This window comes from Copadichromis virginalis, linkage group LG17 (genome assembly GCF_057382275.1).
Source record: "Copadichromis virginalis isolate Kocher_CV1m ecotype Utaka linkage group LG17, C_Virginalis_male_GT1.1, whole genome shotgun sequence".
Classification (NCBI taxonomy): domain Eukaryota; kingdom Metazoa; phylum Chordata; class Actinopteri; order Cichliformes; family Cichlidae; genus Copadichromis; species Copadichromis virginalis.
Window position 1 is genome coordinate 12,449,007 of NC_140634.1, and position 18,303 is coordinate 12,467,309.

The window sequence follows — 18,303 nt, forward strand, 5'->3', positions numbered from 1 at the left end:
TCACCTTGCCCAAATGTCTTTCTTGAAAATCGTTCACTCGTGGCTTTGCTTTTCTATCAAGGTTCAAAGCGTGGTGTCTTTTTTAATCTTTCCCCCCATTTTTTAAACACCCTGCAGTGCCCTCCTTATAAAAGGCAGTGCATTAAAAATTATGGCTCTCCTAACATAATCAGTGGTTCCACTTTCTTTTTGACGGGTTCATCATCAAATAAAATCTATTATGAATGAAAGCAAGCTGTAATTTCTCTAAGCAACGAGGGCCATTAGCAGTTTGAGTCTTTATGCAGCGCGGCGCTGAAAATGAAGGCGCACTGGAAGTGATTTGTCGATCCACCAACAGCTCCTAAATTGAGTTTGTCTCACTATCCTTTTGGGGAAGAGAGGGATTTCTCCTCTGACATGGTTCAATAAGAGCAAAGAAAAGCCTTTGTAACTCTTTTCCCTCCCTCCCTCTGCTCCTGTGACTGTAGGTGGAGGACGACATTATAGGGAAAATGTCAAAGCTGATGATAAAAGACTGATGTGCCGGCTGAAAATACCTAAAATGACATTAGCCTCACTTTCATGTGCCCCTCTGATAGTAAAGTGGCCCCCTGGAATCCATCATCACATTTATCTGGGAAGGTGTTACATCTTCAATTCCTCTTCCCACAAACAAAGGCTGTATTGATCAGTTTCACAATAAATCCACTGACTGAACAGTTCTGCAGCACTCTGTAACACTGAAGAGAAGCCAGCTGAAGCGGTTTCTAAGGAACTGCTTCTGATATATCATCTTACATTTGAAGCAGCAAGTCAGAACGATCTGGTTGATATGAATCTCTTCCTCTGTTATTAGAAAAATATCTCTCATGCTTTCGATGTAAGGAACTATAGTCTTTGAAGCTTATCTCGCTGTGTGCATAAATCTATGCAAGATATACGTGACCTCAGAGGGAACAGAGGGAAAGAGAGAAAAGACATCGTCCAGGCAGGAGGCAGCAAAGTCTGATACAAGGATCCAAGGTTGAGAGACAGCGACAAAGTGCGAGAGGAGAAAGTCTTTAACTATGCATTAAAGCTGTGACAGTCGACAGAAAAATAGATTTCCCTTGTTTCCTATAGGACACAACGGGAACCTGTGCAAACAGTCTTTGAAAGCCTAATTTATCTTATCTAAAGTTACTTTTAGAAGTTACACTGCGGATGGTTTGGAGACCAGATTTTGAAATGTCTTTGTAAATGGATGCGGTCACAAATGTTGCTTTTTATGTGGTAATGATGAATGAGGGACACGGCTAGCTGCCTCGTTTTGGCATTGATTCAGTGAACAGGTGTTCATGCAGAGTACAGTGACTAACGCTGTCTCCTCAGAGGAGCCTGCAGCCACAGGTCCCTGTAGTCTGATGAGATACTTAATCAACTCATTGCGTCACATCCTCAGAGGCACAAACGCAGCCATTTGCTCTTTTGATGTTTCTTGTTCTTTACTATGCTATGCATGGTGGCCAAAATACACTGATAATGGAACAGACTGGATGCACAAATAATGCAGTTTTCTTTTATATCAAAACCAAAGGGAACAATCATTTACTATTCCTCTTCTATTTGTATTCTTTAAATCAGAATTTAGAAGCTGGCTACTAGGATTTACTCCCATTCAACCTAAGGAACATCAATGAGGCTTCAGTTAGGGCTGGGTGATATGGACCAAAAATTATATGTCATTGTTTTTAACTGATTATCATACATGGAGATGTTTTTTCACCTGCCATCAACAGGCTTTACTAACAAGTTCACGAACATGAACATGGCGTAATGTGATAGTTGGGATGTAAATGCTAATCAAGTTCTTCCCCAGTTAATCAGCAAATCAATTTCTCTATGGAGCTAACTTTGTGCATACATGCATTATCAACCAACCAAAGATTGATTCTGTTCATCTCGATGTAGCGTCTGTAGCGCAACACTCTGTGAATAGTACTCATGGTCTTTGATCAGTGGTTGTTGATCAATGGTCATGAGAATTTACATAATCATGATGAAGGAACTGACCAGTGGGCTGGTTTCAGTCATTATGCAAATGTACTGTTTATAAGATTGGGGAAACCTGCAGTCAGCTGAGACTGAAGAAGTTACTTGGATGAGTGACGAAACATTTTTCCCACAAAATGCTACGTCCAGATGAACAGAATCAACCTTTGAAGATTTACTTACCTGGATGATTGAGAATGCATCAAGACGTTAGTTCACTGATATCACAAAGCGTTCGTTACAGATAAACTTTACTTGGGTGGTCCACCAAGTGTAGCAACAGCCTCCCAAGTTTACTTTATGAGTTATCTAAGTATACTTTTATTTTTCATTTCTGTTTTATTGTCTCTCAGAGGGAGTACTGCAGTCCACAATCCTAGTGGAAGAATCCTTGAAAATTCAGGCCCTGCTATCCAGCTATCCCCAGTTAGGGAAACTTGTTCCAGCAACTTACTTCCAGTCAAAACATAGATTTTCTAGTCTTCTTTTACATAAATGTAACTCCACTTGCAAACTAAAAGTGTGTACTGCGAATAAACATTCAGTTGTTGTCAGGTTCACATGAAGTTCTTTGAAGGCAGGAAGTTTGTTGTAGACCTCACAAAGACGCAGTCGAAAGCTACAGTCCTGTTCAGAAAGGGGCATTTCAATTATGTGGTTTTTAAATTGGCTTTCCAAAGTTTAACGGCATATCGCTCGTCCTTTTATATGCTAAATGCTCTGTACTCGTGTGGGCGTGTGTGATTATGTGCCAAAATATATTCAATTGGAAATTTTGGCTTTGATTCAAAGACACTACCGCGTCGCTCAGATTGATGAGACGTGATGGACCCTGCACAGCATCTTAAACACAGATGGTTTTGGAAAATGAAATGCCTTTTCATAAACAACATTGCTTGAGATTGAATCAGGCACCGGTGTGTGGAGAAAAGGGGAAGTCGGGAGGCATGGGGAGGGGGGGGGGGGGGAGAGATAACAGAGGGTAGAGGGTGTGTGAGGAGCCAGGGAGTAAAGGAGAGAAAATATATGATCATGGGGCACACAAGGGGTTAGTTGCTCTATCAAAGTGGCCGTGGGAATGAGAGTGAAAAGATTAAGATAGGTGGTTAAAAGAAAGCAGAATCCAACTAGGTTATTCTGCAGTGAATAAGGGAGAGAGGAAGGGAGGTTTCTGAGGTTGACAAGAAAGTGAAAAGCATTTGGTGCAGTTAGAAACTGAGACAGACACATCCCTCGGGAGTTGACATGGGAACTGTGGTCTAATCAGAAGATGCAGCAGCTCTTCACAGATGAGTGGATGCACAACCCTGTCTGTTGCTTCGCTGGCAGGAAAACCTCGTAATTGAATCTGATTTTTTTCCCTCCCGTGTTCTCCAGTGGAACTTTGCAGTCGCTCACATCTCTGGTTTTGTAGCTCTGACTTTTGCTGGAATGCTTTAGTGAACATTTCTGCGAACCAGAAAATGAGTAGTGCTCTGTGTTTTTACCTCACGAAGATCTGGCCGACCTGATTTGTAGGCCTTGTTGTTCCTTTTTCTTAAACATTGTTCACGTGTGAAATTAATAGTCTGCTTTGCCTTCCTTGATGCCTATACGTCTTGACTCTTTTGTTAAAGTTGCATCAGTGTCATACCAGCTAGTACGTAGTAGCTACACAGGTGATACTTACCTTAACTATCAGTGGGGTGGGGGAAAACATCGATATTGCATAGTATTGACATATTTTAAGTATCAATACAAGGACACCAAATATCAAGATTTATTAGATAAATGAAAATACTATGAACAAGAGTGCTAATCTCATGCCCCTCCAGCCTGAGATAACATCGGCCAAGCAAACTTACATTAAATTGGCTCAACCGCAAAAAGCATCCGACACTGGACACAGTTGAGGGCTGCCTTGTAATCGTAATGAATTTGTTCACGTTCCTCAACCAATTGCAACTTCTGATGACTAAATGGTTGCCCAGAGCTGAAGGGTGTTGCACAACCACTTTACGAGGCAACCTTTCTACAAACAGACGCATTGTGACTTAGACTGACTTTACAGGGAGTGCAGAATTATTAGGCAAGTTGTATTTTTGAGGAATAATTTTATTATTGAACAACAACCATGTTCTCAATGAACCCAAAAAACTCATTAATATCAAAGCTGAATGTTTTTGGAAGTAGTTTTTAGTTTGTTTTTAGTTTTAGCTATTTTAGGGGGATATCTGTGTGTGCAGGTGACTATTACTGTGCATAATTATTAGGCAACTTAACAAAAAACAAATATATACCCATTTCAATCATTTATTTTTACCAGTGAAACCAATATAACATCTCCACATTCACAAATATACATTTCTGACATTCAAAAACAAAACAAAAACAAATCAGCGACCAATATAGCCACCTTTCTTTGCAAGGACACTCAAAAGCCTGCCATCCATGGATTCTGTCAGTGTTTTGATCTGTTCACCATCAACATTGCGTGCAGCAGCAACCACAGCCTCCCAGACACTGTTCAGAGAGGTGTACTGTTTTCCCTCCTTGTAAATCTCACATTTGATGATGGACCACAGGTTCTCAATGGGGTTCAGATCAGTTGAACAAGGAGGCCATGTTATTAGTTTTTCTTCTTTTATACCCTTTCTTGCCAGCCACGCTGTGGAGTACTTGGACGCGTGTGATGGAGCATTGTCCTGCATGAAAATCATGTTTTTCTTGAAGGATGCAGACTTCTTCCTGTACCACTGCTTGAAGAAGGTGTCTTCCAGAAACTGGCAGTAGGACTGGGAGTTGAGCTTGACTCCATCCTCAACCCGAAAAGGCCCCACAAGCTCATCTTTGATGATACCAGCCCAAACCAGTACTCCACCTCCACCTTGCTGGCGTCTGAGTCGGACTGGAGCTCTCTGCCCTTTACCAATCCAGCCACGGGCCCATCCATCTGGCCCATCAAGACTCACTCTCATTTCATCAGTCCATAAAACCTTAGAAAAATCAGTCTTGAGATATTTCTTGGCCCAGTCTTGACGTTTCAGCTTGTGTGTCTTGTTCAGTGGTGGTCGTCTTTCAGCCTTTCTTACCTTGGCCATGTCTCTGAGTATTGCACACCTTGTGCTTTCGGGCACTCCAGTGATGTTGCAGCTCTGAAATATGGCCAAACTGGTGGCAAGTGGCATCTTGGCAGCTGCACGCTTGACTTTTCTCAGTTCATGGGCAGTTATTTTGCACCTTGGTTTTTCCACACGCTTCTTGCGACCCTGTTGACTATTTTGAATGAAACGCTTGATTGTTCGATGATCACGCTTCAGAAGCTTTGCAATTATAGGGACTGCTGCATCCCTCTGCAAGATATCTCACTACTTTTGACTTTTCTGAGCCTGTCAAGTCCTTCTTTTGACCCATTTTGCCAAAGGAAAGGAAGTTGCCTAAGAATTATGCACACCTGATATAGGGTGTTGATGTCATTAGACCACACCCCTTCTCATTACAGAGATGCACATCACCTAATATGCTTAATTGGTAGTAGGCTTTCGAGCCTATACAACTTGGAGTAAGACAACATGCATGAAGAGGATGATGTGGACAAAATACTCATTTGCCTAATAATTCTGCACTCCCTGTAGTCACTCTCAGAGGGATTGTTAAAGTTTTGGATATAGCTGCTGATAGATTGCCAAAGTGTGCCATCGGTTTGACCGAGTTTTTGTCAGTGCACACGACTCAATGGCTGTCAGCTGGTTGTATTCTAGCGATGTTTCTGTCTTTTATACCAAGATATGGAAAAAGTCGTCCTGATATGAATTAGAATCAATACTATTTATATTGGCATTGATAAAATTCTTTCAGAAACAAACAAAACAAACCGCTTATCCACATCAGTGTTGTGCAGGGGCTCTAACCTATCCCATCTTCTTTGGGGTTTTGCTTATGTGCGATATATTCAGAGAACTTGGTGGAAACATAGAGTATAAAATAATAAGATGGTGGACAAGAACTAGAATGTGGTGTGTATTAGGTTGTAGTGCAGTAGGGGGTAAAACTGAGCTAAAGAAGGTACTGCTTCTCACTGCGGGAGTGCTCCAGTTTCTTCCTGTGGAGACGAATAGAGAGAGTATGGCACCTTTTACATTGTAACTGCAGACGCTCCACTCATCCTCTAACAGCTCTGATTGTTGGTTTTCTCTTTTCTTCATCTGCTAGTCCTTTGGGCTTTCCCTCAGGGAAAGTCTTAGAGGTCTTTTCTTCCTCTGTTTCTGCAATTTCAAACCCTTGTTGATCGGTGGTTCTTAGTTAAGGGTGTAATAGTATGCAAAAGGAAAGGTTCAGTATGATCTTCACTTCTTAAACTTTTGCATATAGCAGAGACGAAGGTAGTTACTCAATTCAAAAGTGACCATAATATGTTATATACTGAAATGCTGCCAGTGCCAAAATTAAAAGCACACAGTCAACCTGATCTGTGTGTTCTCAAAGGGTGTAGCGCGTCTTCCTCCCATCACCTACAACTGCTCACGCCTGTTCCTTCCTGATCGTGGTTCTGCTGGATGTTTCTCAGAGATTTTTCTTAACACTGTCATCAAGTCCTTGCTCATAGGGGTTTTCACTCTATTATTGTAGGGCTTTTACCTTACAGTGAAAAAGTGCCTTGAGGGGACTGTTGTCATTTTGTACTATATAAAATTGAATTGAATCTTTTTGATAGGCTATTCACTGAAAACCAGCAGTGTTTCAGCAATTTTAGCTTTAAAATTGCACAAAATGTTGTGCTCCCTATGTTTTGGTCAGAATTGAGGACACTGTCAGCTTTTTCAAATAAACTTTATTGAATTGCACAGCTCTTTTCTCAGATGTGTCTACCGTCTGTCCAATGCCCAATGACTAATATCCAGTCTTGACTGCCACTGCAATCTGCCCCTGTTATTTATTTCCCCTAGCTCCCACTCAACATGTCAGCATGCCTCAACAATAACAGAAAAGGTTTCTTTCTTTAGTGCTTTCATGGCTGACTGTTGTGTGAACTTTTTGATTTGTCAGCCTTATGTCAAAGGTGTTGTTCCGTAATCAGAACTGCTCAGGAACCTCCCGTTCTCATAAAACTTTGTTTTTGTATTTAGTTGCGAATTCACTTAATGAAGGAGATTCATTTTTAGTTACTAGAAAGAACAGAAATAATAGCAACTGCTTAGATAGGTTAATACAGATATTGTCTTGACTGTGTGCAGACTAGTCTTAACTGGCGTTAAATCAGACCTAATTTAAGTGGACAGGTCTGCATTTAAACTGTGGCTGGCAGTAAGCACATTTCTACAGGAGAAAGATCACCAGTTTGAGACTGGGAGGAGAAACAAACCCAGCCACAGGGGAGGGGTCATAAGCTAGTTAGGCCCCAAAACCCAGATAAATGGCACAGTTGGATCAGGAAGAGCATCCAACATAAAATCAGTGCCAAATCAGACATGCTAATCTGTTCATACGGTGACTTATTTCCCTGTGAGAATAGTGTGGCAATAGTTGGCAATCAGATTGACTGTACCATGTTGGCTATCTGTTGTGGATCCAGTGTTCTGGGGGACACGAACTCTAAAACCAATCTTGTACAATTGGCTGTATAACCGATTAAGCACGAAATTGTAAGTGCTCATAGAACAGATGTATAGAGATAAATATTGATTTTAGTAAATGCTGTGCAAAGGTCAAAATATGCTTTTTACTTCACTAAGCACCTAATGACAACACCACAGTTTGCATATTTAAGAAACCTTGGCTTTCAGTTTGTGTAATTAGGAGCTTAATGATCTGAGCTGTTAATTAAACTTAATAAGTCACTCTATTATTGCTTTCTCCTCACTCTGCTCTTCTTAGGTCTTTGTCTCCTTTTGTCCTCCCTTTTTGTTTTTCCTCTCTCTGGTTCATTCTTTACAGCCCTCTGTAGCCCTTTTTCCTTTCTCTAGAGTAGCCATGTCATTGAGATGGATGTGTACTCGTGATTGGCCAGGGAGAAACCTCGGAGCTTGAATGGCATTGGCTTAGAACAATTTGTGTGTGTGTGTGTGTGTGTGTGTGTGTGTGTGTGTGTGTGCTCACATGCAGATGGAGGCCTGCCTGGTTAACCAGTGCTGGTCAGCATCTGTGTTATTCTGTGTTGTTTAATAGAAGATGGACAAGCAGTGTAGTGATCTCAGTCTGAATAACTGGCCTCTTTTCTAGCCTGCTAAGATCATTGAACACTCTTGGTAACTGCTGTTACTTGACCTCAGTTGTGAACTGTGTGTTGGTCTATTGCCATGCATCTGATTGGTTATTTTAATCTTTTGTTTCAGTTCATAATAAGTAACACATTTGAAATAGTTGCTAGCAGAACTGGCATCGATATTAGACTTTATGAGTAACGGAATTACCCCAGCATGTTTAAAATGAAAAAGACAGAATAGTTGTGCCTCAATAAGCTGTTAATCATCATTAGAAGTGAAGGAGCCATGCGTGTAAGAGTCACAAACAGGATCAGAAAGATCATTGTGTCTTGAAAATGAATCCGAGCACGTTTGGATGGAAATGTTTGTTTCTTGCTTAAACTAGCAAACTAGCTTGTTTAGCATGGTGGAGTTCCTAATTCAGTGTTTTTGGAATAGTGTCCTAGGCTTGTAAATTCTGTCATACTGTACAGACACTTGATAAATTAAGTGAGAAGCCACATCATTAAAGCTCTTGCCTAATATTGTTAAGGTTCCCTTCATTCTGTCATAGCTGCTTTAGTGTCTTTGAACTTATCCACCGTCATTAAGGGGTGCCATTTCCCAACAAAGGTGGACAGGATCTGCCAAAGTAGCGTTTGTGTGCTGCCTGAACTTCTCAGTCTCATGCTTTGTTTGACTTTCTGGTTATATTTGGACACTGCAAGACACTGACTAGAATAATGAAAATCTTGTAGTTCGGACCAAAAATTGGGTCAAAATGTCTGTTTACCAGACTAAGCCTGTGCATTAAACAAAAAGTCTCTAATCCTTTGGGTTTAGTATAATGCTGGGGTACCTTTACAAGCATATGCATTGAATGAGGATTGATGGGCTTGTCTAAGAGTTGGCTAAACCTTATGCATCTGAGTGTTTACAGCAGGAGCTCCAGTTCAAACTCCTGTGCACAGAGGGTTAACTCTTCCTACAGTGCTATAGTGTTTGAATGTTTGTCATCAGCAGATGCTAAGGTGTTCTGGATTTTGCACATCATTCTTACACCTAACAAAAGCAGCGACGAAGATGTGGATGAGCTGCTACTTTCTGACATGGAAAGGACAAGATGTCTTACATTATATGACGAGTAATTTTACATGTAATTGTGTCATTAGATTGCTTTTCTGTTGATCATTATTATTCCCTGCCTTAAATTTCACAGTGAAAAAAGCATCTGCAGGCAGCAGACGTGCATGTTTGTGTCTTTGATGCCAAAATGATGGATTATACTGGGAACAGAAGGAACCTTTAGGAATTAACAACCTGCTTATCTGCAAATGGTGCCTGGAAATGTTGGACTTGTTTGCATGATAGATGAGCCTGTTCATGGACCCAAATATTCATTTCATTTCAGTAGGTTTAGATGTGAACTAATATATGTCACTACTCAGTATGACAAGGTTGTTTATGTTGGAAAAAAGAAATTCTGGTGTTTATTACCATTTGTAATAACAATAGTGGTTCTTGCTTTCACTTAATAGCTTTAACGCTGGTAACTTGGTCTTCCTCACTCAATACAGTCAACATTACAATGGATTGTCTATCTCGTGAGACATATGGACTCAACAAAGAGTTCTCACGTGACCAAAAGATGATACCTAAGTTGATGATGTGAGAGGAAAAAGAAACATTGCATGATGGGAGCATCTTCAAAATCCTAATACAACAGAAAGTTTCTGATGTTGTTAACCCAGCTTACTTAGGATTTTTTTAAAATCCTAACATTTAAACAGGAAGTACAGCGACAGATTCTTATCTCAGGATGTCAAATGCCGCTGTCCTGTCAGATACTTCTGTGTCCTTTGCTTTGCCTGTAATAATAACAGTAATGCTGGATGCCACCACCTAACTAAAGCACTAGAAAGTCCACAGGAGACTTGAAGGGTAGCGGATTAACTCACGAAGCTTAGAACTACAAAGAAAGAACTACATTCATGGCACATTTGGGAAGTATGTGCTTTGCGCTTTGTTTGACTTTGCTTTTCACTTGTTGATGAGGTTTAGTAAAAACTGAGATCTGAATAAAACTACAGGATGCTGACATCTAAAAAAAATTCAATTTTATCGATTTAACACTGAATAACAGAAGGCTAAACTGTTAGCTTGGTGTACTATTAAATCAAGAAGCTCATGGTTTTTTGATAGGTTTTTCTTCATACTTTCTAATGCAAACAGTCATTTTGGCTGCAATCTAAGTGACAACATTGATATCATTTTAGGTGTGAATTCAGGAGGGTTATCCAGCAGACACATTTCAGACAATCCTCAACAACCTGAGCGGCACTACAAACCGTTATCTGTGCTCATTCTAACCTTGTCCTGTATAGCTGTGCTGTTGGGACTGTAAAATGAATGCTTGTGCAATTTCTCAAATACAGCAGTTTCTGTGCTGCAAGTTTTTTAATTGCTTGCATTCATTTTCTCATATTTTACAGATAGATGCAGCAGCGATGTGATTTATAGTATTGCTACTGCCTCTTGAAATGGAAGCTGTAAGCACTAGGGAGTGTGTGTGGTAGGTAATGTGGATTTAGCGACAGGGCCATAACAGACAGGAATAGACAGGCTTATTAGCGAGAAGTGTTCCTGTCATAGTTTACTGCATGCACTTGGCCAGTCAAACCCTGCATGAAAAATCTGTTAAATTGCTGCTGTAATCATCTCTGTGGAGGTCAATCGTGCCATCGATCAGCTGCTCCAACGTTTAAATCTCGCATCTATAGCACAGTCAACATTACAATGGATGACAACATGACCATAAAACCACCAATAACACTGACACGTAAACATTTATAGACTTTGGAACTTAACCATATTGAATAGTTGAAGTGTTTTCCCAGATTATATGTAGGGAATATTGTGGAGGTTTTCGAATTTTTTTGAAGGTATCAACAGATTGTTGAATGCAGAGCTTTGCGTCTAAGTATTCTTTATATTTAGGGTTGTTAACCAAATGCATTAACCTCATTGTGAAAAAAGCATAAAAGGGCAGCGAAAAAAAGGCACAGTTTGACATCGTCCCTAGTACAGAGTCTGTGTCATTTTACCCATGTGAAACTACCCCAATTAATAAGATCACTGAATTCACAGCAAGCATCAAATGTGCTTCCTCCGGTTCTCTAGCTCAGCAGTCCCCAACATTTTTTGCTCCACGGACCGGTTTATGTCTGACAATATTTTCACAGACCGGCCTTTAAGGTGTCGCGGATAGATGCAACAAAATAAAACGAGTACCGGTACCAAAATATATATATATATATTATTCATAACACACGAGAAAAGACCCTAGGAAACCGAGTTAACAATAAAAACGTTAAAAAAAAATAATGATAAAAACCCTAAAAACCATAAATTTCACACCCGAGCCTCAACTGTTGCAACAGGTACCAACAGACTCACGAACCAGTGGTTGGGGACCGCTGCTCCAGCTCAAACAGTATTTCCTGAAATGGGAAGACAACTGACGTGGACAAGCATCTCTTCAATTGTGCTCGATACCAGAAAAGCCAAGTTTGTACAATGCAGAAGCCCGAGTCCTCTGACATTTTTTGCATTTCATTCTTGAAAATAGCTCAAGCCTGTATTGCGCTTGGCTTTATACAAGCGCAAGATCTCTTTTTATGACCTCCTTAGTTAAAGTAGGACTGTTATTACAATTGCTTGGAAGACTCTACTCTTGGACCTCCTCACCTCTCCATATGCATACAGTGATAACTTAATCCTTTAATGCCAGGTGTTTTATATTTGATGAAAGTCATATATCCAAGTTGATATTTAAGTTCTTAAAATGGTTTAATAAACACTCCAGTTTCAAAAGGTTTGAATTTTTTTGTCAAAAATGTCATGCCTGTTGGTTCAAACTTTACAGGGTTAGAGAGCCTCTCGCAGAACAGACCACATATTAGTGACAAAAGACATGACACTGAAGTCAGAAATGGCATCTAAGAAGTAGTTGGGGTGTAGGTGGGTTGCAAAGCAGCTTGCATTGTCTGCATTAACTATATACAGTCTGAAGCATCTTAAACATCATACATCTATATTGCTAATAGGATCAGTAAAATGGAATTAGCTTAATTTTGTATTGTCAAGGGATTATTCATATTGGACTACGGCAATTAAAACTGGTTTCTTGTAAAGTCAGTGCGAGCTTGGTTGTTTGTGTCTCTGTGTCAACAAAAAGCATTTCCTTAAATTCAAACCCAAGGACAAGCGAGTGTAACTAATGCACTAGATGTCTAAAAGTGAATTTAAAATTGATACAGCAACATCAGCAGACATCTGGAGAGATTCAGAACCCTTACAGTAACCCTCTTGTCTGAACAGTTGGGTCCTCCTCTGCAGTATATAGACTGTAACTGCTTACAAAAGTCAAGCACTGTGGAAAACATTATCATTTCTGCTCTATTGTTTTTTCTCCTTGCTTAATATGTCCTCATTTTAATGAGCCTTGTACACTTAATTGTAGAAAATTGCCTCTCAAAACATTAGCAATTAGGCGACGCTGGAACCTAAAAGTGTATTTGGTGTCTTTTCTGTAATAAATTACTTAAAACTTATGAGATTGTTGCACAGTAATTTTCTGTTGACTCACTAATTGACAATCAACAACTCACTAGTTTGAGCACATTTACGCATAATTGGTCGCGAACTGCAGAGAGATGGGAAATGTGATCTCTTAGCAAACAGCTCTGGCACTTTTTGTGCACTGACAGCCAGTAAGGAGGTGATTGGGTTTCTTCAAAGCTTTCTTAAAGCTTCTTGCTTTTTCAGACCGATGCGGACAGGGCGCTCTTTCTGCATTCTATCAGCTCCTTCATTATACAGACGTAAAAAATTCATAACACAAGAAGTCACCTTGTCAGCATGTGGCCAGAGATTTTAAATGTCATCATTTTTATTTCACTTTGTGATCTCAAACGAGCCAAAGTTGTGACAAAGCATTGACAAAAACCTCTGTAACATAAATATATATGTACACTACTGTTCAAAAGTTTTAGAACACCCCAATTTTTCCCTTTTTTCATTGGGAATTACGCAGTTTAATGTCTCATTGCATAATACAAATAAGCAGTTGGAGCTAAAACAGAAATCATAGACCAAATTGATAGACCAAAGTGTCTTCTAAACTTTTGACTCATCAAAGTAGCCACCTTTGGCAGATATAACAGCTGAACACACCTATGGCATTCTTTCTACAATAGAAATCAAAATTCTTCATAAAGTTCTTCCCATATCTGTTGCAGAAGTTCCCGTAAATGTGGCACTTGTAGGTCGCTTTGCTTTCACTCTTCTGTCTAGTTCATCCCAGACCAGCTCGATGGGGTTTAAGGCTGGAGACTGTGCTGGTCACTCTGTGTTTTGAAGCTTACCATCTTGTTCTTTTTTCCTGAGGTAGTTCTGGCATAGCTTGGACTTATGTTTTGGGTCATTATTTTGCTGTAGGATGAACCCCTGACCAACTAGGTGCATACCGGAGGGTAGTGTGTGGCGCTGAAGAATGCTGTGGTAGCCATTTTGGTTCAGGGTGCCTCTCTGTACAAGTCACCGATTCTGGATCCAGCATAACAGCCCCAGACCATCACACTTCCTCCTCTATGTTGGACAGTTGATGCCACACACTGTGGAACTATCCATTCACCTACTTGACAGCATATAAAGATCCTGCGTGATTTACTGAATTTGTATAAATCACTCCATAATACCAGTGGCAGTGGTTCATGGACCAGCCAAGCCTCTTTGTCTTATTCTGATGCCTGGCTTTCTTGCTGCAACTATTCCTGTCAAACGTGCAGCTCGAAGTTTTCTCTTCAGAGTTGAAGCTGAGACTTGCTTACTACGACCAATATTAAGCTGTGCTTGAAGCTGTTGTCCTGTGAGCTGCCTATCATGCAAGCGACTCTCAGAAACTTGTCCACTGTTTTATTTATGGCTTTGGGTCTGTCAGACCTCTCCCTGTCAAAATTTCCCCAGTTTCTGAATGCCTTTCAGTGGTGAAAGAAACTGTACTCACTGACACCCTGACTTTCTTTACAATTTCTCTGTAGGAGAGACCTAAACTTTTAAGTGTTATGATGGTCTTTCTCTCTTCCATTGTTAATTGCCTTATTCTCGCCATTTTTGTAGCAACACACTACTTTCTGCAGTACAGTACTGTTAAACTGATGCTCACGAGGGTATGGTAGCATAATGTGTTCCAACACTGGTTTTATGCAGACAGATGGGGTTGTAAGTAATCAAGAAAAGTTGGAACACCTGGAGGAATTATTAGCAGCAGCTTTCAAGGATTGATCAACCTCCTTTAAATTGTGAACCCATTTTGTGTTCCCTGGAGAAAGGCCTTTTTATATAATTCTGAAATGTACATACTTTTTTTGTTTTGGGTAACCTTACCTTTTTTAACCTCTGACAGTTCACCAATTAACTTTGTACCATTTCAAGCTATCCATTGGACTTGAATGACTTGAATTGCAATACATAACTGTGCATGTAGTAACCATTTAACATTATATCATTATTTTTCTTATACTGGGCCTTGGTGCAACACATAAAAGCAAACAAATAATAATAATAAAAAACCCCAAACCTCATGCTCTTCTGATTGGCTGTCCCTCATAGATAGCATCTGGGTGGACCATCTGCTTGGAGCCAGAGCTCTCCCCGAGATGACTGAATTTACAATATAGATATAAAAAGTGTTTCGAGCTGTCTGAAGCCAGACTGAGAGAGTATTTGGTCAGGGATTACTTGCACATACACTGACGTCACTTGAATATTTCCAAAAATGCAGCTCCTGTGGGGTGTTCCCAGTCTGCAGTGGTCAGCATCTATCAAAAGTTGTCCAAGGAAGGAGCAGTGGTGAACCAGCTACTGTCTCAGGGGTAACCAAGGCTCATTGATTCAGAACTCATCAATGAGTTGTGCTTTATTTAGACCAGAGTGCTCGCTTTGCTGTTTTTATATGCACCCCAATGTTCTGATGTCTTTCTTTGATTCACTGAGTGGGTCTTCCATAAGCGTCTCACAGCATGGTAGGATTGTACCTAATCTAACCTCAGTCGTTTCTCTGATGATGGCTGATGGCTAGAAGTAGACATAGAGGTGTGTCTCCTGTCACCTTTCAGGTGGTGCTGTATAACTCAGGGATTCAGGCATCACTCGGCTGCATGTCAGTTTGCAAGATCCCTATATTAACACAAAAGTCACTTGATCCAGGATTTTTTTTTTAGCCCTGCTCTGTATTTGATAGGCAAACAGTGTGGCTCCATACACTATTGACTGTGGGTGCCTCCTGCAGGGTTGTTTTTTGACACCGCTCACAGCTCCATTAAAGGCAGCAGAGACCATGGAAGCTGTCTCAGCTTGATTTATGGGGTATAAATTGACTTTAGCATAGCAGGAGTCTGCCCATCATCTTATATTCACTCAGCTGGGATTGCCCTTTTTCTGCAACAAATCTTGGTCATTGTCAGGTGTCTGTGCTCAAATAATTTCATGTTCATTCAAGCTTTCTTTATCTAATGCTTTCTGGTACTTCTAACATAGAAACCAGAATGTTTTTAAATTAACCACAGAAGTTTGTTATTGTAGGGCTGATCAAGTTTGCAAAAGCTGGCACGATGCTTATTCAAATCTTTCAAGTGTGTTTATGAAGACACAGTGAAGCTGGTTTTATTCATAGTTTGACTGCGTGCTTGGTTTGTGGCAAGTGCAATATGAGTGGATGCAAATATGCTCTGGGTGTTATGAACAAAGAACGAGCTGCTTTAGCAGAAGTCTGCATGACATGGTAAAAAATGTGTAGTACCATCATTTTGTATTGGGACGATTATATGGCTTATGATAGATGAACATATATTGTTGGGGCACACACATCTCGACTTGGAGATGACATGCATCACCACGGTGCTCATACCTACCTACACAGAGCCTACACAACTTTTAGATCAAACCATTAGAAATGATGTTGGCTTGATTTTTTTCAACAGTGTGCTCTGTCTATCTGAAAATATATTTTTCACAAAATTGAATAGGCAGCACGGTGGCACGGTGGTTAGCACTGCTGCCGCACAGCAAGAAGGTCCTGAGTTCAATTCCAACATCATGCCGGGGTCTTTCTGTGTGGAGTTTGCATGTTCTCCCCGTGTTTGCGTGGGTTCCCTCCGGGTACTCCGGCTTCCTCCCACCGTCCAAAGACATGCAGCTTGTGGGGATAGGTTAATTGGATAATCCAAATTGCCACTAAGTGTGAATGTGTGAGTGAATGTGAGTGCGAATGGTTGTCTGTTCCTGTGTGTTGGCCCTGCGACAGACTGGCGACCTGTCCAGGGTGTACCCTGCCTCTCGCCCTATGACAGCTGGGATAGGCTCCAGGATAAGCGGAAGCGAATGGATGGATGGATGAAACCCTTAATGTGTATATATATGTTGCACAACAAATTTGCATCCAAAAAATTTTCCGTGTCGTCTTTTCACACCGTGCTCGGTCTGTACAAACTGAACCTCAGTTATCTGCTGCTACCATTAACTAGCAAGATGTCAATGTAATTTTTTTAACAGTACTTTGCTTTGATACATATGTAAGACTGTTGAGCAAGCCTTGACAACAGACGCTTGTAGGGTTTTTATGTCCAGAGGTTTGGGTTGAGTGGAAGTATCACCTCTGTACCTTCAGCTGCATGTTACACCGGTGTTATAACTAATATAGTTCTGAAATCACAGCAGCTTTAACTCAACTTTTAGATCAAACCATCTAAAAGTTAGACAGGGCTGTCAGACATGCGCCAATGTTGTCATTTGATATTTCTTCCCTGTTTCGTATAATTTTTTTTTCCACTGCCCCAGGACATGATTCAACAGGTGGACCCCCCCTCCCCCAACACACACACACACACACACACATCCCACGTCTACCTTTAATTTTCCAAAGAATTAATATCGCTTTGCCTGTCTTCTCTCTGCAGTATGAGTTCAAGGTCAAAAACATCAAGAAGAAAAAAGTCCACATCGTGGTGTCTGTAGATGGCGTGAAAATCACCTTGAGGAAAAAGAAGAAAGTGAGTGAACTTTTTTTATAAATTGCAAATTAAAAGCATCTTTTGTACTACTTTGTACTGTTTTGTACTGAATTGTTGTCACCCGCATCGTAGACCTTTGAACGGATCAGTAAAACATCATATAAAATGTCTTGGTGTAAAAACATTGATGTTTGTTTTTGGTTCATACGTGTGCTTTATGGTTGCGCGTTGACCACCTCTGTCATCGGCCACGTCGATCCTTTTTTTTTCTTTTCTCTTGTTTCTTTTTTCTTTTCTTTTTTCTTTTCTTTCTTTTTTTTCTCTTTTTTCTTTTTCTTCTTTTTCTTCTTTTTTTTCTCCTTTTTCTCTTTTTCTTCTTCTTTTCTTTCTCTTTTTTCTTTTTCTTCTTTTCTTTTTTTCTTTCCCTTTCCTTTTCTTTTTTCTCTTCAATGCCCAATTCATCACGCATATAGCGCTATCACTTGATCCTTGATAGTGCTGCAGATGACAGCCAGCTCTATTAGCCCACAACATTCACCGATGCTTACAGAGTGGTTAAAGGTGGGTGTTGACTCTAGCAGTTTAGGGCTACTTATTTTCCAAGTGAGATGCCACTTGGGCAAAGGAAATGTACTGATGGAAATGGAAAGCTGTGTGGATAATCTGCTAACAGTGCCTCACTTTATAAACACAAGTGCAGCCTTTGCCTTGCAATGAGTTTACCGAGGGCAGCACAAAACGTGCAGCGCTGCAGCAAGAGCAAGTATTCTCCTAACTTCACAGGCATACATGTTTCTTGTAATTTGAACACAAGAAAATGCTCCGAAATTAACTCATTCACTCATTCAACGTAAGTTGAACTGAAGCCCACCAGCAGTAAAAGTAGACCTGCAAGGAGGTGCAGGGTTTGCGCACGTAAGGGATTGCGCAGTGAGACAAAAATGTGGTGCAAGTCTTGTTGTGTTTCACTGCCAGCCATTTGAAAATGGCTGGCAGTGAATGAGTTAAACTAAACATGAAAAAGGAAAAAATCACTGACAGCTGTGGTGTTAAAGAAA

At 40.4% G+C, this 18,303-nt stretch overlaps 1 protein-coding gene across 4 annotated transcripts in view; it reads left to right on the forward strand.

Annotated features, from left to right (window-relative positions):
- nos1apa (nitric oxide synthase 1 (neuronal) adaptor protein a) overlaps positions 1-18,303 on the forward strand; it is a 249,641-nt gene that overhangs the window by 58,791 nt on the left and 172,547 nt on the right. For all 4 annotated transcript variants that reach the window (XM_085437190.1, XM_085437187.1, XM_085437188.1 and 1 more), the window contains exon 3: positions 17,192-17,284. In XM_085437190.1, the coding sequence (XP_085293316.1) occupies positions 17,192-17,284 (93 nt within the window). The remainder of the gene's footprint in view (positions 1-17,191; positions 17,285-18,303) is intronic.